Source organism: Tenrec ecaudatus, chromosome 4, assembly GCF_050624435.1.
Source record: "Tenrec ecaudatus isolate mTenEca1 chromosome 4, mTenEca1.hap1, whole genome shotgun sequence".
Taxonomy (NCBI): Eukaryota; Metazoa; Chordata; class Mammalia; order Afrosoricida; family Tenrecidae; genus Tenrec; species Tenrec ecaudatus.
Genome location: NC_134533.1, coordinates 92,364,223 through 92,390,446, shown reverse-complemented (window position 1 = coordinate 92,390,446; position 26,224 = coordinate 92,364,223). Strand labels below are relative to the sequence as shown.

At 40.1% G+C, this 26,224-nt stretch overlaps 1 protein-coding gene across 2 annotated transcripts in view; it reads left to right on the top strand.

Annotated features, from left to right (window-relative positions):
- Window positions 1-26,224, top strand: part of SESN3 (sestrin 3) — a 66,236-nt gene that overhangs the window by 20,847 nt on the left and 19,165 nt on the right. For both annotated transcript variants that reach the window (XM_075546476.1, XM_075546475.1), the window contains 2 exons: window positions 22,166-22,231; window positions 25,446-25,643. In XM_075546476.1, the coding sequence (XP_075402591.1) occupies window positions 22,166-22,231; window positions 25,446-25,643 (264 nt within the window). The remainder of the gene's footprint in view (window positions 1-22,165; window positions 22,232-25,445; window positions 25,644-26,224) is intronic.

Here is a 26,224-nt window from a genome sequence, read left to right as displayed (position 1 = left end):
TAGAGTCATACTGGTCCTTATCATGCATCTACCCTATTTTTTGAATGAATCCAAAGTCAAACGTAAAAATGTGTAGACACCAAGTATGGTTGAAAGCATATTTGTTGTGCCATTTAGCACTTGCAAATACAGAATGCTTTCTACTCTTTTGAAGTTGTGACACCTTGTTTGATGCCAACAGAAAAAGCACCATGATGTATTACAGAGCCTTACATTTTAATTACAGATACATTCTGAGCGCTTTCCCCAAAACTCTGATTTACATTGAGTGGTTTAGAGTGATATATAATAGTGCGGACCCAGTCGCTTTAGAGTTGTGTAATGTGCTTCAGTGTGTTTTGCACTGCGAAGAGCTCCTCTGCACACTCTAGGGCTTTGGGGCTCCAGTATTCCTGTTGTGGGCAAGTCATACTTCAGGGCACAAATTTAGAGAATATAAAGGGGCTTCAAAAGCTCTTTATTTCTATACACTTTGGAGAGCCCCTTGTAGACGGTAGGAGCTCTGGTGGCGTAGCAGTTATGTGTTGGGGTGTAATATCAGCATTATCAATATCAAAACCAATAGTAATTCCATGGGAGAAAGACAGGGCTTCCTAGTCCTGTAAAGAGTTGCAGTGTGGGAAACTCACAGATAAAGTTCTGCCCTGCCCTATGTGTACATGTGTGCATGTAATAATTTTGGTATCTAGTAAACCATTGTGCTATCACTCACAAAATGTACCCTGATGTCATAGAAATGAAGCCATTTCTCCCCTAAGCCCGTAACTTGTCGATCACTCTCAGTGACAGGTATCTATTTCATGATCCTAAAAGAAGAGAAGAGCATATTGTTATGAAGGCCACTGCATTTCAGTCGACTTTAATAGTCATTGCGATGCATGTTAGTGTTGATGGCTCATTAACTATTTGACAGAAGCTATAGTATACAATCATGTGCCACATAACATTCATTTGGACAATGTCTGGTTCCAACACCATTGAAACCTAGTATATTAGAAATTCAAGGTACACGGAGTTTGTTTCTGATAACAAATGAAAACAGTTTTCTGATGTACAGTAGAACATTGCTATTATTGTTTTATTATGTTAAAGATGTTTTGTGTAACTGTAAATGTTTCTTTAATGTTTTCTATGCACAATAAGGTACTCTATATACCTGAATATATGAGGGGGTACCCCCAAAAAACATAATTTTTGTCTCTAAAGCTATTTTTTCAAATTTTTTTACAAAGCAACCTATCACCTTCAAAGTAATCTCCATTACACTTAATACATTGTTGAATCTGCAATTCTATTCTTGGAATCATTTTTCAAACTCATCTGTTTGGATGGCTGACAGCACCTCCCTGATTATTTTCTTCACCTCTTCTGTGTCATCAAATTGCTGGCCTTTCATGTCCCTCTGCATTCACATAAACAAAGAGAAGTCACACAGAGCGAGGTCAGGTTGAGTCAGGTGCATGGGGCAAGAGAGGCATGCTGGTTTTTGCCCCCAAAATGGAGCATTGAGATGGCTGTGTGAGCAGATGCATTGTCATGGTAGCAAAACCAGACCCCCATCTGCCACAAGCAGGCCTTTTTTGTTACATACTGTTACACAATTTTTTTCAAAACCTCTAAATAGAAAGCTTGATTAATAGTCTGACCTGGTGGAATGAACTCCAAATGTGCTATGAGTTGACATTTTCGTCCGTTCAGGAAGTTAATGGACATCCAGAACGAGGTTTGTCATCAATCAACATTTCACCTATTTTGAAACGAGAAAACCACTCATACACTTGAGTTTTTCCCATAGTGCTGTCCCTGTAAGTTGTGTTGAACACCACAACAGTTTCTGTGCTGTTTTTCCCAATCAGGAAACAAAATTTCACAGCCACACACTGTTCTCTTAAATCAGCCATCACAAAAAACAAGGCTAGAGTAAAACTAGTTTTATGAAAAAATTCACTGTGACCAGAGAGAACCTTCCCAAGTGATGCCACTAGGTACACTAAGTCAGAGTAAGTTGCTCAGTGCTCACCTACTTTTTCCAGTTGGGGGGGTGGTGGTACCCCTCATACACTATGTATTAGGATATACATTTGACTTACTGATATTAGACAATGTACTGTACCTAACTGTTTCAATTTACATACACATTTGACTTAGATTTAGGAAGAGAACTCGTTTGTAATCCAGGTACTTCTTGTATATAATAATGGTGTTCACACAGTGTCCAGATCACATGAAGCCTAACTTAGCTCACAGAATACATCATAGATGTTGGTGATACATTACTATACATCATTAATTTGAAAAATATTGTTGAAATAATACTAAAACCCTCAAAAATCAGAGAGCCAAGCTATTGCCACCGAGTTAATTCTGACGCATAGTGAGTCTGAATCATAGTGGATTTCTATGACTGTAATTCACTACAGGAGCAGAAAGCCTCATTTTTCTCCGGTGAAGTAGCTCCTGGTTTTGAACTACTGACTTTATAGCTAGTAGCCCACTTCATAAGTCACTGCACCACGAGGGCTCCTGCTTAAGTGCTACTCTATAGATAAGCAATTGTAGCACCAGCTTTAGAGTCAGAAACATCCATTTTTCCACTTTTTAAACATTGTCATATATGATATAACCTTAAAGCACAGTATGTTCACACATATAGGAAAACATAATGTATTATTTTACTGTTGCTAGATTTTGCATTTTAAGGGAAAACATTGGAAACTTAGTTGACCACGAAGTCAGGTTCAAACCTACCAGCCACTCCTTGGTAGAAAGAAGGTGACTAATAAAAATTTAAAGTCTCAGAAACCCAGAGGAGCAATTTTAACCTGTCCTACAGGGTTGCTATAAGTTAGTATCAACTTGATGAACTTGGGTTTTTGTTTCATCTTCCAAAAACTCAAACTCCCAACTCACTGCCATCAAGTTGATTCTGACTCAGTTTTATTTTAGACAAGATTAAATTTGTATGTAAATTATAGAAAATCTTTTTTTAAAAATCTGAAAACGGATAGAGAGTATACTCTTCTTTTCCAAGTGAGTTATCAGAGAATCAGCTTAGGAAGTCTAAAATTTCAGACTTAAAGCATGTATAGTATATATGGACATTGGATACATCACAAGATAAAAGATTGCATTTAGAATGGAAAGTTTGGGAGTTGATTTCCCCCCCAGTTAGTTGCATTTCTCTCTAGAATAGGGAATATACATAATTTTGTGTTTGTTTTTCCCCCATGTAGTTTTTATGTAACATCAATGTTGCTCATATTTGCTCTTACTAAGGAAAAATACTGGACTGTATTACATACCCTCTACACTACCCTCCAAACTCACTTGTGTGTTTACTGCCATAAAAGCTCGTATAGTTCCTTAATACTGAAGTATGTGGACGGGGATGCTCTCTTACTGACCACTTTCCCCTCCTCCTCCTGTAGGGCAAGGAGTAAGGCAGAACCTAAATAGAACCGTCTCCACGGCAGTGAGCAGTCAGCCTTTGACTTAGCAACATGTAAAAAAAGGATATTTTTTAAAAAGCCTTTGCATGGTCTAAAATAAGCAGTGAGGCAAAAGTAGAGTATGAGGATATTTCCTGTCAGTTATTATGCGACTGACTACGCCAACTCATCTGTTTGATTTTTTAACCAGCCCCTTGTATCACACCATTTTAAAATGCTACACAATATCCCCTCCCTTAATTAATAAGTGATAGTTATTATCTTCAGATTGATAGAAAAACAATCGAGAAGCCCAGAAGTAAGTTTAGGATTGGGCCAATGCCTGAAAGAAAACAGAGTTGTTCACCTCTAGTGGTAATTTTATTCTCATGAAGAATAAGACGACTTTCTAAATTGTAAGACAGTCCTAATTGTACCTAACAAAATTATCTCTGAAACATGGGGAGCAGTAATAAATAAATAAATAGATAAATAGATAGATAGATAGATAGATAGATAGATAGATAGATAGATAGATAGATAGATAAATGCTTACCATTTGTGCCATTTGTTTCCCAACCGGTTCCTACAATTTTGGGATGGATCACATAATTGTGCCAACGGCGCCACACTGCCTGCCTTGCTGCAGAAGCAGAGTCCGTTGACTTTCACTGCTCTGCCCCCAAACTGAAGTCAAGACCAATGAGAGGTCTATATTAAGGTCCCATTATCCATTGGAATCCACTGTGGTGATTTTCCTTTCACTTCCTCCTTGCTTAGCTTCATCTCACAATAGGGTTAATTTTCAATTGAATTATCTCTCATTTGAATCATCTATTTAAAGTACCATTGGTCAACCAGTTGTTTAAACAAATTATTGGCATAAACAAAACAGAATACAGGACATCTCTTATGATGTAGGTATATTTATTGAAGTGGACAGATGCCCAAAAGAGATTACTAAGAGGAAAAGACTTTTAGAAATATATATATGAAGAATGATTTTCATTTTTATTGTTTTTAATGTAAAAATACTAGACAGACTTTTAAAAGTATTAATTTCTGGGTGGTAAAATTATGGTTGGCTAGTTTTACTGTCTACCTTTTGTTGTCTTCTTTGTTTTTAATAATGAATATGTGTTTTATAAAACAGCATTAAGCACTATGAGGGTCTTTCAAAAGTTTATGGAAATGAATGTTATTTTTTTTAAACTGCATGGATTTCCATAAATATTTGCACCAAAATAACCTCATACTAACGTGTTATAACATGTCTGAACAGGGTCTAGTTTGAGGAACTGAAAAGGATAAGACATCAGCTTGAAAAGAGCAACATGAATTCCAAAATTGAGGCAAGAACAAGCATCAACTTTAATATGATGCCTAGGTGGGGAAAAGGTGAAATAATTGATGTCTTACAAAAAGTTTTGTGGAGAGTTCTCAAAGAAATTAGGAGTTTACACACAGGTAGCTCCTTTTAGGAAGGGGTGAGACAATGAAGCCAACAGAGGCAGACCGTCCACATCAATTTTCAGAGAAAGCATTTTCCCCCTGCCCTAAGTGAACAGGACTACTATAATCAACAGTATAGACACATAAATTAGTCAGCTTACACAATTCTGACTGAAAAGTTAAAGATGAGCACACTTTCTGCTCCCTGCCCAGGTCAGCTAAAGACAACAGCAGAGCTTTCCATAGATGTTTTAAACAAGTGGACCAAAATCCTGGAGCATGTCTTCAAAGAATTATAGCAGGAGAGGGAACTTGGATTGAGCAGCATGATCCGGTAGACAAATCACAGTTAAAGCAATGGTTACTGAGAGGTGCAAAGGGTCTAGTCAAAGCAAAATTCAAGAGCAAGGGTCATAGCAACAGATTTTGGGGATGCTTAGGACATTTTGCTTGTTGATTTTTCAGAGGGCCAAAGAGGGTAACATCTGCTTAATTATGAAAAAGTTTTGAGAAAGTTAGCCAAGGCTATAGCAGAAAAGCACCTGGGAGAGCTTCACCGTAGAGCCCCTCTCCACCATGCCAGTGCTCCTGCTCCGTCCTCTCATCAACCAGGGGCAGTGTTACCAGACCTTTACACCATTAGCCATTGACTTCGAGTACGGATTTCACTCCTTCTGACTCCTTTTTGTTTCTTAGTCTTTAAAAATATATCTAAAGGCACCCATTCTCCCTCAGTGACTAATGTAAATGTGACTGTGTTGGCATGGTTAAGTGTCCAGGGTCCTCAGTTCTTTAGGGATGGACTAAATGGTTGGCATCATTACTTTTGTTTTAGGCAAACTGTTCCTCGGGTCTCAGTGTGGGTGATTGCTCTGAGGTATTATAGACTGTTGTTTAGCTGGAAGGGATCCTCTAGGATGAATTCGGTTCCATATTTCACAGGTCTCGGGCCATATTTTCTTGGGTTCCCCTGTCTATTGGACTAGTAAATCTTTAAAATCTTTCTTAAGATTTGGGATTTGGTTCTATATTTTCCTCCCACACTGTCCGGAACCTTCTATTGTGATCTAAACACAACAAGTGGTTGTGATAGTCAGGCACCAGCATAGTTCTTCATGTCTCAGGATGTTAGCGGCTGCATGTTTGCTTCTACTGTGGCCCCTTCTACATTTGGACTTAGTTTATTTCCATGAGTTTTTAAAATTTTTCTTTACGTTTATTTGCTCTGGAGGGGATGCGTCAACTAGGAGACTGGGTCCGATATGTGTATGTAAGTGTGAGGTTAGAGGCTAAGAGTGACAGCCTCGCAGTGCTGGTGAAAACAGCAGCATAAAGAACAGTCAGGGACAGAAATAGCATCTGTATGCAAACGAATCTGAAATTAGGATGCAATATCAGGAGAATGAAAATTAAAGAAAGTCTTTGTGGTTATGAGGAGATAGTTACATTTACAGATCATAATTAAGTATAATTATAGCTCATTCTATCAAAAACTACACTCTGAGAATGCCATCATCAAAACAGGAACCCCAAACCTTTGGATGTTGTAAATTCAGTATCATTGTGTGTGTGTGCACGCGTGCGCGCTTGCGTGTGCTTGCATGCACATTTTCATACATGTGAAGACCTATGTTGCCTTCCACATCAAGATAGGTCAAGAACAAAGGACCAAAGCCCCTGGAATATGTAGAGGCATGTTTGGGAGTCAACAGGCGAGTACAGCTCAAGGGAAGGAAACATGTGAAAAGCAAAATTAGGAAAAGTAGATTAGGGGCCAGAAACATCTGTTTGATGTTTTCTTCCTCCCCAGCTGGGGATCAGATGATAGACTAAGCCGGCGGGACTGAAATGTGTACTAGAGCTGCTAAACGGAGCTTTCGACGAGGCAGTGAGATAACCTAGTATGAAGTTATTAAATGTTGGAGCAGTATAAAGTAATCACTCACCCACCCCACTGAGTTGAATCTGGTTTGTAGCAACCCTACTGGACAGAGTAGAACTGCCCCTTTGGCTTTCTGAGACTGTAAATAAATCTTTTCGGAGACAGACATTCTCCTTTCTCCCTTGGCCACAACCACTACACTTGCAGTTAACAGCCCAACATGTACCCCACTATGCCACCACTTATTGGTGTATGATGCATAATAGGAAATTTTTGTTTTTAAATACAAATTAAAATAACGACATATCTGAGCTCCCTGAAATCCACACCCTTCTGCATACGTGCTTTACAAATAAACAGCCTGGGATTCTTGGGATCAATCTAAATCTAAGGCTGCCTCCTTATCTTGATTTCTTTTTGTTTCAGTTGATGTTGCAATTATTCATCCACAAAATTGGCAACAATTTTGCACCATCTACTTTGTCATCCAATTTTCCTCATTTGTTTCAAAAATATCATTTTAAAGTTGATTTGCTCTGAGTTGGGCCCACCATTACATATATTTGGCAGAAAGGGTGGCTCTGATTGAAACTTTCTTCCTCATAAAGAATAGACGTCCCACTGAAATTGTAGGATAGTCTTCATTAATTCCAGGGTAGTCTTCAGTCTCCCGAGCAGGCCTTCCTTCTCCACCCCGCCCCTCGCTTTTTTCTGTCTCTTTCTCTCTTCCCATGCCATTAACTAGTTGAAGAAATTGAGTTAGTTATCCTATAAAATATCTCATAATCTTAATTTTTAAAATCATTTTATTGGGGCTCTTACAGCTCTTGTAACAATCCGTATGTCCATTGTGTCAAGCACATTTGTACATATGTTGTCATCATCCTTTTCAAAACATTTTCTTTCTACTTGAGCCCTTGAATATCAGACCCTCATTTTTTCCTCCCTCCCTACTTGCTCCCTTTCATGAACCCTTGAAAACTTATTATTTTCATATCTTACACAATCCACTGTCTCCCTTCACCTATGTTTCTGTTGCTCGTCACCCTTGGGTAATCTGAATATTTTATGTGCTTTCTCATAGTGTTATTTAACTTCCTTTTGTCTAAATCTTTCCTCTTAAATTTTTTAAAAATCACTTTATTGGGGGCTCATACAACTCTTATCATAATCCATCCATCCATTGTGTAAAGCACATTTGTACATTTGTTTCCATTGTCGATCTCAAAACATTTTCTTTCTACTTGAGCCCTTGGTATCAGCTCCTCATTTTTCCCTCCCTTCTTGCCCCCTCTCCCTCACGAACCCTTGATAATTTATAATTTTTTTTCATGCCTTACACTGGCCAATGTCTCCCTTCGCCCACTTTTCTGTTGTCCATCCCCCAGGGAGGGGTTATATGTAGATCATGGTGATCGGTTCCATCCTCCTAATTTAAAGTTGGGTAAAAGCTTGATTAGATTCATGTTCAAGTTAACTTTGGTTTGCAGACATTTTTTTTTCTCATATTGATGGTAAAGAAGTGGGATTGCTACAACAAAAAGTAAACACATCTATAATTTTTAGAGGTTTTGCCAGATTCCTCTCCTTGTGGGTGGTTTGATTTTGCATTTCCTTACTATTTCTGTAAATGCTTAACCCCGTCAATAAAATATGCTGTCCAGTGTCGTAGAGCATGATGACTAACTTGGATTTTTTTTCCAGTCTAAACATATAGAACCATGGTATTTGCATTTCTTAAGAGTGGAACATTTTTTTCTGCTAATGGAAATGTATTTGCCCTTTTACCTAATTGCTGTTGATATTTTCTCTTGTTGAGGCATATTGTATAATTGGAGGATTAGCCTGTTGTCTATGTTCTAACCTCGCTGCCACCCAGACCGTTCCGACAGGGTGCAGCTGTCCCAGAGGACTTCCTTGGCTGTAATGTTCATGGAAGCAGGTCGCCAGTCTCTCTCCCGTGTAGCTGCTGGATGCTTTTAACTACCAACCTTTCAGGTAGCGTTAACCATTGCACCACCAGGGCTTCGTGGCCTACTTTCTCCTTCTACTGGAGGAAAACAAATACAAATTAGTTGTTCCTAGAGGTTATTTTGGGGAGTGCCTGAAACAAATTCTAGGGATACATGATTCAAAGGAAGCAAGGCAGCGGTGTGTTTGAAGCATATGATTCCGTCAGTCGTTCGTAACCTACGTCTTTGGCACCATGATACAAAGCAAATGAGTAGCAACAAATGGTAGCATAGATTGTTGTTTTTGTTTTTCCCCATCTAGAATGCCCATGATGAAATGGTCAAAACATGCTTCTTGTGCTTCAATCATAACTACATATCTTCTTAATAGGCAACATGGGTAATATGCAAAAATCTCTTCTACATATCAAAACGTGATGGTTTCTTCTGGGCAAAGCGGTTGTGTGATAGATTGAGTCGTGATGCTAACTGGCCGCTTGCCAGTTCTTTATGAAAAACTGACTGACAACCATAGTTCTTCAGACCTGGATTTTTTAGAACCATTTTCTCAAAAATGGACAAAGTGAGCCTGTGAATTTAAGGAAAACAACTGATAGAATTTATCAAGTTACAGAAGGAAAAGACTCTTGGAAAACTGCTCTTGTCTACTCCGGGCCGACAACTTCTCCTTAAGACTTTGCTGATGTGACCTGGGTCTAGGCTGATTTCAATAACATGCTTTAAAAGTATCATATAATAAAACTCACAGAACTGGCCAGTGGTGGGCATGACAGAGCCATGCCCGGGTGAAAGATCTGCTCGAATCGCAGGACAAAGCGATGGGCTAGAATCGGAAGAAGAAAGCCTGGTGGTGTCAGCGTCCACGTCACAGCAAATGTTCAGAAGCTTCCCCTTGTCCAGCTTCAGTGCAATGTCAAAGAATAACCGGAGTCATCTGGAAACACTGCCCTCTTCTCTATCTCTTTACCTCTCTGAGACCAGAGTCTCTTCATACCCTTCAACCACAACAGCAGAAAGCAATGCATTGAATGCAGACACAAATGAGTATTCAGTTCTCTCTACTCTAGCCAGATATAGCAAAACAGTGCTGCCCCTCTCACTATTGTGTTGTTTGGAAATTAGTTTCCAAAAAATTGTTTGGTGGCAACATGTAATAGTTATGTATTATCTTTATTTCAAATTAATTAATAGCTACTTAAGTCTTCATTTGATATAATTTTAATATGATAAATATTGATAGATATACACACAAATAAAAGCTCTTAGAGTCTTCTTAATGTTATTTGAGAGTGCAAAAGGGTCCTAATGTAAAAAAAAATTTTTTTGTGAAGCTCTTTAAATGATTCTTACAGTTGATAGTTTTTGCTTTGATTATAATAGGTTGTAAATCAGTCTGTTTCCATGAAACACACTGTCTGTATATACGAAAAGACTGACAAAGTAAAAATTAGGTCCATGGGACTTAACTAGACTGAGCAGATGTATTTTCTATTCAGAAAAAATTAAAACATTAATGACTGTTCAGAATCAATAAAAACTTCTTTTCACCTTTTAAATAGATTAAAGCTGAAATTTAACAAGATCCAGGTAAAATCAAACATGCTTTAATTTGATCTGTCACTGTGTTCCTGGAAGGCTGTGTGAGAGTACTTTCTCGGTTTAACTGAGCAGGGTTCCTGTTATTTTAAGGAATAATGAATTTAATTTATCACAGCGAAATCATAATGGAAAGCTATGATCCTTGCCTTTTCTTTATACTTTTGTAATATTCACTTCTTCTCTCACTTGTGAATGCATTTTTCATCATTCACAAATGCACCTGACCACTTCTTCCACGTTCGCTTTACGTTCCATGTAAACATTCTCTTTTGTCTTGAGACTGTTCTTTCAGTTGTACTTTCTTAGAGGGTCACGCGCACCAGCTTGGCATTTGTCGGCGATGTTCACATTGAGCACTATTTCAGATGGAAACAGAGAACGAAGGAAAAGCACCACTCTTTCCCCTGAGGAGCTCCCATTCCAGTTGAAAGCAAAACAGATATATATGGGTCAGAAAGTGAAATTTTAGAAAGCCCTATCGAAATTATATTCACATAGAGTGCTTCTTGGTTTTGTTAACAGTGCTAGTGGCCTATCTTCCTGTAGAAAGGTTTTTAATCTTGTTATTTGTAGTTACCTGTGCCACCTGTTCAAAGTGCAATGAGCCTTGTTGGCACATCGGTTAAAGAACTCTGCTGCTAATCAAAGGTTTCCAACTGGAACCTGCTAGCCTTTCTACAGGCGAAGGAGGAGGGGTCAGTCTGCTTTCTTAGAAGTTTACTGCCTTAGAAACCTCTGTCCTATCGGGTCGCTGTGAGATGGAATTGAGGTCAACTTCCAAAAGGCTGCTTACTGACCTCTGTCTTGTTAAAGGCATGCACCTGCAGAACCTGACCCCACATGACTCCAGGGGTAATCTGAGTGTGAGCAGTCAGAACATGGCTCAAGGGATGGCATGTCCGCCCTGTCCCTGGCTTACAGACAACATTGTGGCTTTTGTCACCACCACCCTTTTTCTCTTGCACTGTTCTTTCTGGAAGAAGCCAACCACTGTCCTGTGAAGACACTCAAGGATCCGACAACCATGTGAGTGAGCCATATTGGGACCAGACCCCCAGCCCGAGACGATCCTTCAATGACAACAGCCACCCAAGGCAGAATCGCATAGCCAAGCTGCTCTCAACTTGCCGGTGCATAGAAACAGCAAGAGTCATCAGGCCTCTCTTCTGAGGCAACTTGAACTTCCAGCCTCTGGTTAGCAGCCAAATGTGTTCTGTGGGACTGAGAAGCCAAGTTGAAAGAGTCCGTCCTCATAGAGGCAAGACTCCTGCAGGACTCTTCCCAAGGCAGGGGCTCAGTGGTAGATGTACAGGTTGAACGTGATGTAGCTCAGTGCCTGTCACTCATCTGCCAACTCACCCTCTTGGGCTATTGAGTCAACAATGATGAGCTCTCTGTCCTTACTCCCTCTGCAATGTCTTCAGACCTTTCCCAGTTGCTGCTGCTTCTCCATCATATGTCCCGAAGGAGGGCCATCTGATAGAGGGTGGTGGATACAAAGTTAACTGGGACCTTTTTTTTTCGGAGACAGCTGTCATTGCACCAGATTTTAAATAGCACATTCAGAAAGTATATTCTTAATAGCTCTGCACCTCTAAAGGAAGTTCAACACTTGCTTCAAAAGTCATGTCCAGTGTGCAGCTGTATATTGTGGTTTCTAAGAAAGTAGCACTACTTACAAGAAGCATTGCTTGTTTTAAAGGGGGAAACGGGATGGAGATGAAATTCTGTCATGGAGGGAACCCAAGGTACAAGGACGGCTGTAGATTGATGTCCATGACTATGTCTACCTTATTACTATTTAGCTTATTGATGTTTCTTAATAAGAATATAGGGAATTCTCGCTGTTCTTCCATCCCAGGAAGGAGTTGGGATGGAAGAACCTGACCCGAGACACCTATCTCCTTAATTCAACAAATAAAGGAGCCCCTTTTCTTTTCATGTCGATACGCTATCATTCAGGGATAGCGAGTTACTTTTAGGTGGCAGAGTGAGTTACTTTTAGGCTGTTAAATCACAAGGCCAGCGGTTCAAACTCACTAGGAATTCAAGTGGGTTTTGAAAAAGTTGAGGCTTTCTACTCCCATCAACAGGGCCAGGGCTACTCTGCCCTATGAAGTCACAGTGAATTGAAGTGGACTCAGTGGCAGGGAGTTTGGTTGTTCTACGCTATAATTCTGTAGTTACTATGTTAGAAAGGGATCCTGGTCTTTAAGGAGCTGAGGGTCTGAAAGATGTGATAAAATGGCGATAGGTGTTGCAGCATGTTAAACATAGCTCTTGAGGGAGAGAAACAAAATGCAGTGGTAAATCCTCAGAAGAGTAAGTTCAAATTCTCATTAAGAGGTTGGTAGTTGGCCAGGGGCAGGAAGCCAAAGGAACTGGAAATTGAATTGGATTTCAATTGAGGTATAAAGGAAGGCAACATCCTCAGAAAATCCGGGTTCAAATATATCCAAATGTCAGAGAGCACAGAAGCAACCTACCAGGCTGAAAATACCAGTGGTCCTCTTAATTTACAGATGAACCTAACATGTCTGCTATATCTTGCTCTGTGGCATCACTTGAAAAGGGGAAAAAGGAGTTGTGGGCTTTGCTATTTACTTGCCTCTAGAAACTATTAATCATGAAAATTATTTTAAATTTACTTCTGGTTTAAAGGATTCATTAGTAATGCCATCAATTAGTAATGCCAAACTAATGGAATAGCTTTAATATTCTTGAGCACCATATTAGTTCTTAAGATATTTGCACGTTTATAGGCTTATATCACTTTTTGATTGTTTTGCAAAAGTCAACCCAACCCACTGCATATTCTGACTCATGGCTCCTGATAGGACAGACTGAAACTGCCCCATAGGGTTTCCAATACTATAAAGTTTTAAAGAGACAAACTGTCACAACTTTAGTCTGCACAGTGGCTTGTGTATTCCAGCACCAGCTTTCCAGTTAGCAGGGGTCCCTGGTAGTGCTGTGGAGCAAGCATCGGACCACTCACTGCAAGGTTGGCAGTTGAAACCTACCAGCTGCTATGAGTGCGAACTGGAATGTCCTCCCTTGAAGATTTACAGCCCGAGCGGGAAACACTCTAGAGGGCCTCTGCGAGTCAGAATCATCTTGATGGCAATGGGTTTGGGGATTTTTGGTAACTAGTCCTCTTGTTTTTAGATGCTTGCTACTCTGTAATACACAAAAACATTTCTACACTTGAAAAAGTCCCTATCTGTTTTAATGAATAACATTTAAGGGATTTTATTAATCAAGAGAATGCTTGTTTTCAAACTTGGCTGTATTGCACTGCAAGCTTAGCTCACTAGCAATCCTTGATGATTTGAACATACATTTTTAATTCTTTCGGTGTTGTTAGAAAAACGAGATCCTTTCTATTCAGCACCCTGACTGCTTCAACTGCTATTACTGTCTACTAGTAAAAGAGTGCGCGCAGCTGCCACTTGTGAAAACTCGGTGACTTTGTCCTTGGTAAGCCTACAGTTAATGTTAGGCCCACAGTTACTGAAATAAAGTTTGCCCAATGGTTTGTAACAGACCGCATACCGTGTGTATGTGTGCTCAATGAGAACTGGTTAATCAGGGTGTCTATTGTTATAACTCAGTTTGTAACAAGTGAAATGGGGGGGGGTGTACTGTTACTTAAATGACCATTATGTAAAACTTAGGAAAATGGACCAGAAGTATGCTTCCCACTGTATGCTGCCATGAGGTTGAAACACTCACTCATCGATAAGATGAACAAGGCCTGTCTCCGCTCACGAGGAGCCGCCGCTTAGTAGGCAAGACAGTGGGTAAACAAATGCCAAAAATATAGTTGATACATTCATTATTCCTGAATGGAAGCATTTGGAGATTTCAAGTTTAAAAAATTAAGCCAGAACAACATGTTTTATTAATGGATGCTGAAATCACAGCTACAAGGTCTAAGTAATGCTCCTGAGCTAACGCTCCCCAGGCCCTGTGGTCCTGCTGCAGGAAGGACTTAGGACCACCTTGGCATTGATAGCAGCATATTTGAAAACAGTGCTCCCGGAGGCTAACGCCCTTAAAATGAGACCGGATTCTGTGTTTTCCGGAGTATCTGTGATTTTTCTGCCACACCCGTAGACCTATGAGCTCAGTGATCACCTGCTCTAAGCCCAGTGGTAGGTAGAGATGGTGCCGGGATTTGAAAGACTCAGCCCCTTGGCACCAGTGTCACCTTCTGTTTTCAGACCTTTCCTGGAACAAGCCCAGACCTCAGTTATCATACGGGGAAGAGCAACACATAAGCCAGCATCAAAGAATTGTGTTTAATAGTATTTGGGGGTTTTCTTCTAGGAATGGTGGGAACATAATGTATGTCAGTTTCAGGTAGTGATTCACATTTCAATCTGAGATGACTAAAATTACCAATCCATTGCAGTTCATCTAATTTTAAACCTGCTCTTTTCTCACTTAGGGTTAAAGAATGTTTATAGCAGTGTCTCTGTGGTACTTTCCATTTGGCCTATCCCTTTGAAATATATACCGTCCTCAGTTTCTAAAAATCAGTGACTATTCCTGAAATAATCTGCCAGGGATTAAAAAAACATGGAATCAGCATTATTTCGTAGTCTATAGCCACCTGGCCATCCCTGCTCTTTCTGCAGTCGCTTCTGCCAAATGTAGCGTCTGTCAATGGCACATTTACTAGTGTGTCGATAATTAAAGTCATGTTTCCAGCTAAAGAGTTTGCTTGGACCTTGTGGTTGGGTCCTTTGTATGTTGTACGCATAGTGTGTTCAAAACATAATGTTGAAGTTATGAAGTAAACTGCTTCCTAATGATTTCTGTAAGAATTGTGGGATTCGTATGCTTTGTGAGTTATATTTCTGCCCTGCTGGAAGTTATTGTATGTTGAGTAGATTTTCTATAAAAAATTATATATATATATCCCCAAGTATGTCTATATAAAATTAGTTACATACTTTACTCTTACTATTCTCTCTTATAGAAAGTATTAACAGGCTTTATAGCATAATGGGTACAATTTACTGTTTTGGGGGGTTGTTTTTGTTTTTGTTTTCTAGTTACTAGGGAAATAATCTAAAGAAAAGATAAGTATAAATGAAATCTAATAATTTATTTTGAAAGTATTTAGACATTTTAAATACCACAAGTATTTTTGTTTTGTTTTGGCAATTAACCTTTTAGGGGGCAAGCAATTTTTGGATTACTTCTTTTTTCAATCATTTTATTGGGGGTTCGTAAAACTTTTACCACAATCCATATATACATTCATTGTGTCAAGCATATTTGTACATTTGTTGACATCATCATTCTCAAGATTACTTCTTAAGAGTCATAATTTTAAGAGTTCCTGACTTCCGAGTATCTTAATTTCCTATTGGGATTGAGTGGAATTAAGTGTTCTAGTTAATCACTATTTGTTAAGTAACAAACTGTTTTCTAAATAGAATTCATCTTTATCATTTCAGTGTTTTTTTTCCAATAGTTAATTCATTAATAGACATGATTGTCACTGAAGGCTCTCAAGCATAACTTTTTTCAACTGTAGTAACATCTGAAAAGAGGCATCATTTTTTAATATAGCATTAAATATATGTATAATAGGGGAGGAGGGAAAAAATGAGGACCTGATACTAAGGGCTCAAGTAGAAAGCAAATGTTTTGAGAATGATGAGGGCAACAAATATACAAATGTGCTTAACACATTGGATGGATGGATGGATTGTGATAAGAGTTGTATGAGCCCTGAATAAAATGATTTATTTTTTTTAAAAAGAAAGAAAACAGCAGCATAAACCTGCTTCTAAAATAAAACAATTTTAAATTCAATGTAAAAATAGTAAATGTCTAGAAAAGAATGATGACAACATGTACAAATATCCCAGAAACAGTTGATGTATGCATTGTAATAAAAGTCGTAAGAGCCCCAATAAAATCTTTTAATTATATATATAGATATAGCTATCTCTCAGAAGATAGGTAGGTAGGGAGGTAGGTAGGTAGGTAGGTAGGTAGGTAGGTAGGTAGAGTGAGAGACTTGTATAGGAAGTAAGAAGGAACCCTGGTGGCTTAAAGGGTAACGACTTGGACACCACAAAGTCAATTGTTCAAAACTACCAGCTAGCTGCTCCACAGATAAGAGATAAGGCTTTCCACTCCCATGAAGATTTATGGCCTCAGAAACCCACAGAAGCAGGCCTATGGGGTCACTGTAAGTCAAAATTGACTTGAGGGAAATGAATTTGGTTTGGTTATGAGTTTCTATTTTATTCTTTCATGAAAATAAGCAAATCCTGTGGCTGATTATTGGAAATAAGTAATATTAGAATATTCTACTCTTTAAATTCTCTTACATACTTTTATGGTCCTTTACTTTTACACTAGGATGTTGACTCAACATTTTAGAGAAATTTTTCCTTATTAGTTAGTGACCTTTGAAAGCTCTCATCCTATAAAGACTATAAAATATGGTATCTTCAGACTTTTCTACAACTTTAATGTAATGGTTTTACTATTTTACTTTTCATTTTTAACATCCACATAAACGTTTCATTCCCGTGAAATTGCTTTAGTGCACATATACAAGGGAACCTCTAAAAGTTTGTGGAAAAGAAGATTGCGAAGAGAATGACATTTGTCTTTAAATGTTGGGAGCCCCATTATGTTATGCCTGTATTCAGTCCTGTCCTGAATTTTCAGTTCTTCTATATCTTTGCATGTAATGTTTGCAGTCATTGACATCAGCACTGGACAGTGACACAGAGTAACACTCTTCCATCAGCAATGATACAATATGCTAGAATCATACCAGCCAGCACAGTAACCACAAGCCATGTGTGTCTATTGAAATGCTTAATGGTAGCTTTGTGTCGTTAGGTCTGAACTTTTAAATTTTATTTAATGTTATTTAACTAAAATTTATTTTTTAGAAGCAAAGATGGTGAGACTTCATCTCACATACTTTTTTTCTTCCTTTATAACAATCTATACATCAATTTATATCGAGCAAATTTTGCATGTGTTTAAATAGCTACATATGTCTAGTGGCTGCTACATTGTACTATACAGCTAAACTAATAAGGCTCATTGGCACTTAATAAAGAGAAGAAAACATGGCAATATTATTCCAAAATTAGTTTAGCTGTCAATTATTGTCACTTAAAATATAGAACAACTCTTACAGCTTATTTTATTACTAATGCACAATCAACATTTATTGAGAAAATGTGTTATACTTATTTTCATACACACATACTTCAAAAAGTTTGTAGACAAATGGAATTTTCCACAAACTTTTGAAGCGTGTGTGTGGAGAGAGAGAGGGGGGGGGGGGGAGCATGTTTAACTGCTAACCAAAAGGTCAGCAGTTAGAACCCACCAGATGCTCTGCAGGAAAAAGATGTGACTATCTGTTTTGTAAAGACTTTCGGTCCTGGAAACCCATGGGATAGTTCTACACGGTCCTACAGGCGGCCATGAGTCAGAATGAACTAGTCAGATTTGACTTTTTGGTTTTATGCATACACACGCACACACGGAAACTTGGTAGAATAAAAATACTTGAGTGTAGCAACGATGAAACATACAACTTTCCTCCAGTTCTTAAATGCCCCCCCCCCTCAATTCTACTTCACAAATCCGGCTAGCCCAGAGGATGTACACTGGTACAGATAAGAACTGGAAACACAGGGACTCCAGGGCGATGATCCCTTCAGGACCAGTGGTGAGAGTGGCAATGCCGGGAGGGCAGAGGGAAAGTGGGGTGGAAAGGGGGAACTGATTACAAGGATCTGCATATACCCCCCCTCCCTGGGGGACGGACAATAGAAGAGTGGGTAAAAGGAGACATCGGACAGTGTAAGACATGACAAAATAATAATAATTTATAAATTATCAAGGGTTCATGAGGGAGGGGCGCAGGAAGGGAGGGGGGAAACGAGAAACTGATAGCAAGGGCTCAAGTAGAAATCAGATATTTTCAGAATGATGGCAGCAAATGTATAAATGTACTTGACACAATGGATGGATGGATGGATTCTGATAAGAGTTGTACGAGCCCCAATAAGATGATTTAAAAATACTTGATTTTGTATTGTGCAAAAAATGCAATACTTTTAATGTGTTGTTTCCTCAGAGCCTCCCAGTGAGAACAACTAAGGCCTGGAATTAATACAAATTTCCCTTGTGAAGGGAAAAGATTTCTCAGCGTGAAATAAATTCTTATGTACACAGGTATAGAAAGGTATGGGAGCTCATGACACACAGAATCCAGGAGTGGGAATGGTGATGCTGGAAGGGTAGGGAAAGAAGGGGAGAGGGAGGGAGAAAGGGGGAACCAATTGCAACGATCGACACATAACCAAACACCGCTCTCCAGGGGGAAGAACAACAGAAAACATGGGGGAAGGGAGACAGCGGTTGGTGTGAAAGATGAAAATAATAAAAATGTACAAGCTATTGGGGGAGAGGGGAAAAAATGGAGTTGGTAACTGAGAAACAAAAGCATTTCTCCCAAGTTGGGCTCAATAGAAAGTAACTGTCTTGAAGAGAATGAGGGCAACATATGGACAAACATGCCTGATACAATTGATGTATGGATTACAATGCGTGTGTGTATATATATACATGCAAAAAATAGTAAGGGGCTGTAGAAAGGCTGATTTAAGGATTTAGCAGTCTTGCAATAAATAGCATTAGAGAAAGGGTGCGGGCAACTACTGCGGGCAGTTTGAATGCATGCTCCGGGATGAAGCTAATGAGGGCAAGGTTACTCCCATCATTTGAGCCAGGGTGTCTGGTGTGTACTGTGGCATAAAAGGTTGGTTTTTAAATATTGATCTTTAAGGTATCAGTGTTGCATCCAAATGATAGTGCAGGCAGTTCCAAATGCCCACAGCCAAACTGAAGCGCAAGGAAGAGCTAATTCAGCGAGGTCAGGCCGTAGTCGAGTGGTTCGCTCATTCTCTCTATTCCAGAGCCCTTTTTCTCCCTCATTTGCCTCCCCCCCCCCCCACTGTTACAGTAATTGTATCACATTCCGTGAGCCCTGGTGGGGCAGTGTATCACATTTTAGTGGAACTTGATTACCATAAAGGAGATGAACGCCACGGGGGAGAGCTTTGACTTGAGAATGTATGTTTATGAGACAGACGTGAGGGAACATCTGGGACAAATGGACAGGGGTCGAAGGGAAGTGGACTGGGCAGTTCTCAGAGTTTGGAAGAGATGTGGACTTCGACTATGCACTCTTCGGAAGGGGTGGGTCGACGTCCCCATGGGTCTGATGGATATGTTCACGTAGAAAACACTAGGTACTTATCTGGTCAGTGGAACATGAGCAGAATTAGGACAAGGATCCTTGGAACTGACTGGTATTTTTTTGCTTTGTTTTCTCTTCCTGACTCACCCCTCTCTGGTTCACTCTTAACTTGGTTTAGGACATTTCTACAACCAACATTAACTACTTGGGTCCTGGAATTAAGTAGGTGGGACCACCAAACCAGTAGCACAATAGAGTAGTTCTTGACATTTTGAAAATACATGACACTCTGCCTGGGGATGCGATTTAAATATTAAAAACAGTCCATTGGAGAGCCCAAAGCAGCACTATCCCATAGAAACTCCTGCCCCGCTGAGGGAAGGCGCCGGTGCTGTCTAGGAGGGTAGCTAGCCGCCCGCGACTGGGTGCGGGGTGCTTGGAGGTGCGCAGTGGACGGACAGGTAAGCGGTGTACAATTCACTTACTTTCGATCGCACCCGGCAGCGTGCGCCTGCTGGCTTCCACATCGAGCCGTGCAGCTCTCGCTGGCGTCATAGGAAGGTTGATTGGACACGGAGGAAGTGGGCTGAAACCAAAGCCGAGGGGAAATGATTCAACTTTAATTTGATCAGAACTTCAGCTTGTCGTTCTTTGGTGTTGGGTGCCGCCGAGTCGGTCTGACTCTCAGCGGTCTACGTGCAGCAGCCCAGAATGCAGCCTGGGCCCGGGCCGTCCTGGCTGCTGCGCCCGCCGCAGTGTCAGTTCCTCTCCGAGAGTCTTCCTCCTGTGCACCAGCTCTACTCAGCTAAGGGTTTTCGAATGCAGCATCTTCAAAGATTGAATCCCTTGCCCCTTGGGCGTTTGACCTTATGGACTTCGGAAACATACAAACAAAGTTGGTGGAAGAACAAAAAACGTTCAAAGTAAAACACTAAAGTAGAATTTATGAGCTCCCTTAGTCAATTAAAGTTTTTCCTTTTCCAGTTTACTATACATCTATCTGAACAGTAGCCAACTCAGGCAAGAGCGACGTCCTTAACAGAAAGGATGTTCCCGCTGCTGTAGCAGCAAGTCCAGTAGAACTACTCTGTGGGCTTCCAAGGCTGGAAACCTTGACCAGGCCAGACCTTATTTTCCTGAAGACCAGCTAGTGGGTTCGAACTGCTGACCATGTGGTTAGCAGCCCAGTGTGTCAGCCACTCGGTCGTCACCAGAGCACCTTGCAGCAGAACTAGGCTGACCTTTTCAGTAGCAATGCCATTTTATATGAATAAATGAGGAGGAATGCATGATGGGGAAATCGTGTTTGTTTTCCATTCTCGTCAATGTATAAAAAAACTCTCTTGGATCAGGTCATATCATGCCTCTCCTGGATTATTACAATACCTTTTTCCAGTTAGGTTTTTGGCTCTAAACCATGGGCCTACATCACCCCCAGAATTAGATTTTTAAAGTCACAGATCTCACCCACACCTCGGATTAAGAACATTGTGTGTGTGTGTGTGTGTGTGTGTGTGTGCGCGCGCGCACCACATATACAGTAAAAGTTTCTAACACATTCTGAGATGCCCTTTTTTAGTTTGAAGTGGGTGGGTTAAATGGGTGTTTTCTTAGATGAAAATAAAATCAGTAAAACATTTTTGTTAGCATATTGACAGTATGTATAAAAACACACTTTCTGGGGATATCCTAGAGAAATAATATTAAATGCAACTAAATCTTTCTAATCAAAGATGTTTATAATAGCAATATATAATAAGGATTTTTTATATATAACTTGACTATTCAACATTAAGAAAATGACTAGGTACTTGACTGCTACAATACCTTCCCATGCCACTTTGTGTGTGAGTCAGCGATGCCATATCAGAGTTATATTCATTTCTACGAATCTAATCTTCATTTGTGTACCCACAATGCCTAGCACATTTTAAGTGTTCAGCCAGGAGAAAGGAAGGCTGACTTAGCTTAAGACTGCGGCGGTTAGGCTTTGCTTTCTCTCGGGAGTCCACAGAAGCCAGTGATTGGCTCCTTTGCGGCAAGTATCTTGTGATGTCAGCCCTCGTACGTCACACTTCTCGCCATCTCTCCATGGTATCTGAGTGAGATTTTGTTTCTCTTCGTTCAGTAAGATTGCATTATTGTTAAAAAAGAGAGATTGCATTGTTGTTGTGTAATTCTAGTACACAGAATCTTAGTGGCCCAGCTAAGTATTTTCACCTTTTGTTTGGGCAGAATGTTTGCACCAGACCTCTCTCATCCATGGGAATGCTACCAGTTGGTATCCTTACTGGTTGGGCTTGCTCTGGTTAGCTGTGGCCAGGAGACAGGATCAAGCAGAATAGATCTTTCTATTTTTGTGGAACCTATAAATCTAGCATTAGATGATAGGCCTTCGACCCACTGTCTCATCCATGTAATGATGCCTTGTGTTTCTTCTTTCTGAGACCCAACGTCCACTCACTCTGGTTTTATATAACTCTACTTATTATCCTACGTTATTAATAAATGTGAACAATTTTACCTTTTCTTATCATCACTAATGTATAAAACCTTTCTTTACAAACAGGACAAAAGAATCAGAGTATCTCAGCCCTTGACACGAGGACCAAGTGCCTTTATTCCAGAGAAGGATGTAAGTTTATACCTTAAAATACATGACACATGATAAATAATATCTTTGTACCAAAAATATCTCCATTTTTAATTCAGAAGGAAAAAATGCTTTGTGCTTGAGTTTCTTATTTATATGTCAGAACACCACAGAGAGATTTTCTTTTCAGCTTAATGTAAACGTTTGAGTGTGCTATCTGTCTTATTTTCTTGAAGTTAGGTAATACAATACGGCTAGAATAATAGAAATTAAGCCATCTGTTAATTTCAGATACAACTCTGCTGAACAAAGCTGCTAAGAGTTTTAAAAATTAATGTTAACCTGAATGCTTTAAGTTTTTCATTGGCCCCTGTGTTCATCCAGGTAGACTAGAGAAACAAATTCATAGACACTCATATGTGTACAAGAAAGAGCTTTATATAAAAGAGTAATTGTATATTAAGAAAACATCCCAGCCCAGTCCAGATCAAGTCTGTAAGCTCGCTATTAGCCCATATGTTCTGTATTAGCTCATATGTCCAATACCAGTTGTGGTAGTTACATAATCTTTTGTCAATTTGAGACTATTGAGAGTGAAGGGGTGGAGTTTAGCCTGTTAATCAGGTCCAGCTGGGTGACCTCATTTGGAGGCACTAAGGAGATAAATAACTCACTGGAGGCGGGACACACGCACACTCTCTACTTGATGTTGCTGTTGACAAGCTACATGGAGACACACTGATGGAGCCAGAGCCTTGGAGCTGGAGGAGCCACATGGAGACCCACAACTACACTGAGATCCTTCCACCGTCGCCAGATCTACAAACATTCCACCAACTGGGCCAGCGATCTTTCTGCATTCAGCTTTATTGCATGGCTGCATGAGTCTCAAGAGTAATTAATGGACCCGTATTGGACATATGGGCTAATATTGGACTTAAGGATTTGATCTGGGCTAGGCTGGGATGTTGCTCAATATACACTTGCTCTTTTATATAAAGTTCTTTCTAATACACATATAAATATCCAGGAATTTGTTTCTCTAGTCTACCCAGAATAGCACACCAGCCTATTAATTCCTCTTCAAACCAGCGAACACATGCAATACACCAAATGCAGGAAGACCACAGGCCAGTGGGTGGAAAGTCTTGTGGATCCAGTGGAGGTGGAAGCATCTCAGCACTGGCGCGGGTCTCCACATGGCTCTGCCAGCTCCAGGTCTCCCATCACTGTAGTAGCTCCATGTGGCTTGTCAACAGGAGTGTCTTGCAGGGAGAGCAGGTGTGTCTGGCCTCCAGTGAGTTATTTATCTCTGTCATGTTTTATCAAGCTGAGGCCTGATTGACAGGCTAGACTCCACCCTTTCCTCAAGTTGACAGGGGTTATGTGACTCCCACAGTCACTATTTGCATGGTGATTAGCAGTTACATGAATGTTAAAGATATTTTTTAAATAAATAAAGTTTCTCAAACAAGTCTATTGAGTAAGAAATGGCATTACATTACCAGTGATGTCTCTTTCCACAGGATCTCCAATAAAATTTGGCAACCTTTTGTAGAGTTGGAATCAAGGTGGTAAATGCAAGGCAAGGGGCTGTAAGATGACCCACAAGAGATTGAAATTAACCAAAGGACTGTGACTATGTTTCATGAATATATCTCTATGAGAGATCACAGCAGTATACAAACACTTTCTGGATCCTTAAATGCTTCTCAGACCTGTATGTGCTGCATAAAGATTAGGAGCCACTGCTTCAAGGAGCTGGCCATTAGTTCATCTCAAATAGAATTTCCATGTGTACTGATAACACAAGTTACTGCGAAGCTATCATTTTTCATCTCCAATTAGTAAATGCATATTAATAGAATACCTACGCTGTGCCAGACATGAAAGAAGAGAGTTGTATAATTAGGACCATGCCTGCCAGATCACTGCCAGAGTGAGCCCTTGCTTCATCTTCATGTCACTTTGTTAGTGGCCTGGCCGTGTGAGTGAACATCCAGGATAGCAGGCATGCTGCTTCGGGAGCTCAGCGGCAGCTGTTCATCCCAGTGGTGGCCAGGGCTGTGCTTGCGCCCGTGTCTCTCACATGACCAGGTGCTGCTCTTAGTGGGGTGACTGCCTAGTACACACGCAAAGTAGTTGTTTTCCCAGTTCACGTTGGAAGATCACCCGTTTGTGGATGCCACCGCTGGTTTCAGAATGGATGGGATCCTAAGACCCGATTAATGTATTTTAGGCATGTAGCACGACAAAAGAAAGTTCAACAAAGAGGGGTGAAACAAAAACAAATATTTTCTCCCTAAATAGGAGTGCTTCGTCTGGATCCTATTCTATTCCAACTTACCCTCTTGGGCCCTGTGATAGACAAAAGGGGCAGGAATGAGCAAATGTACACTCAGCTTTCTAATGAGTGACGTAAAATATGGAAATAATGCCTCTCGTGTCCATTAATTCCCACAGAATCGGGTCTTTCTACAAGGTGCTAATAAGCTCTTAACACCTTCGGAGCCAATTTTTGGTGTGATTCCCACAAACTGTCACTGTGCACAATGATATATATAAATAATCATAATTTGAAAAAATGCCTTTGATTTCCTAGGATGGAGGTTGTCCGTTTTAATAGTGTACCTTGTTTCTTATCATTTGTAATAATAAGCTCAAAATAGGAATGATCATATTCTAGCATCCTTCCTAAATTTTCAATTAACACTTTCTACCAATTACTTTTTCTTTGTTCCCAGAACAACTTAAGAGAGCTTTCTTTCTTCTTCTCTTCCTTTTTTGACATAATGTTGAACGCCAGGCACGGCCAAAGGATCACACTGAGACTATTTGTCTAAAGATAATGTGACTAATTATCTGCACAGGCTGTTGAGATAAAAATCACATGTCGTCCAAATGCCGTGGCTGTTGCCTCTCCCTGCATGAGCGTGACAATGGGCAGGCAAGTGGGCCCTGAAAATCTGCCTGTGTGCCTGGCAAGGCAGATGGAGCTTCTCTCCTCTGCTTTCAGAGATGGTGTGTCGAATGTTTGATAATTTGACATTTGTTGTTTAATAAATTGTGGTATCAGAGCCAAAAATGAAGGGTGTTTTCTTTCTCATCACTGTTTCTAGTATGAGCAACTGCATAATTTCGCTGTCTGTTAATTGCAAAAGAACATTCATTTGCTTCAGCAGTGGCATAATTTAGGTAAACCAAAGATGTGTTTACTACTCAGTCAGCGTTTTGTTTTGTGTTTCCTGGTTATAAGGTTGTCCAAGCAAACACGGTAGATGAGCGCACCAACTTTCTTGTGGAAGAATACTCAACGTCCGGCCGCCTGGACAACATCACGCAGGTCATGAGTCTGCACACCCAGTACCTGGAGTCTTTCCTGAGGAGCCAGTTTTACATGCTGCGCATGGACGGGCCCCTTCCTCTCCCTCACAGGCACTATATCGCAATCATGGTGGGTGCCCTGCTTCCTAGTTTCTGCCAACGTCCTTCTCCAGTCTAAAAGTGTGCGTACGTGCGGAGCTCAGGACAGTCTTGTGGAGGCAACAGCTGAAGGAGCCTGTGGCCTTTTGAATACCATCTCACATGCTTTAAACCACGTCACAGGCTGGCTGTTTCTCATTTAATTTTTAGTAAACACATTTTCCATATTTAATCGCTTAGGATTAAGGATGCTTGCAGGGTTCAAAATAATACTCACCCAAGTTTGTTTTTGTTCCTGATGCCCTGTTTTTATTATTAATTAAACACAGGTTGTTTGTGATATTTTACTTAGTCACATTGTACATGAGGAATATCTCTAGCTTGACTAAATAAGAGGTTTTATCAGTCAGGACCAACAGAGAATATGAGTAAGAAGATTTCTTAAATGAAAAATAGCACGTTTACTATAGTACTTGTTAGACACAAGTTAACTAGCTAATATTGCCTAGGTGGCGTGGAGAATTATACATTGGGATGATGGGATCAGGGCTCCTATGTCCTGTAGGGTGTCTGTGAGTCGGAATGGGCTCCATGGCAGTGGGTGAATGCGGC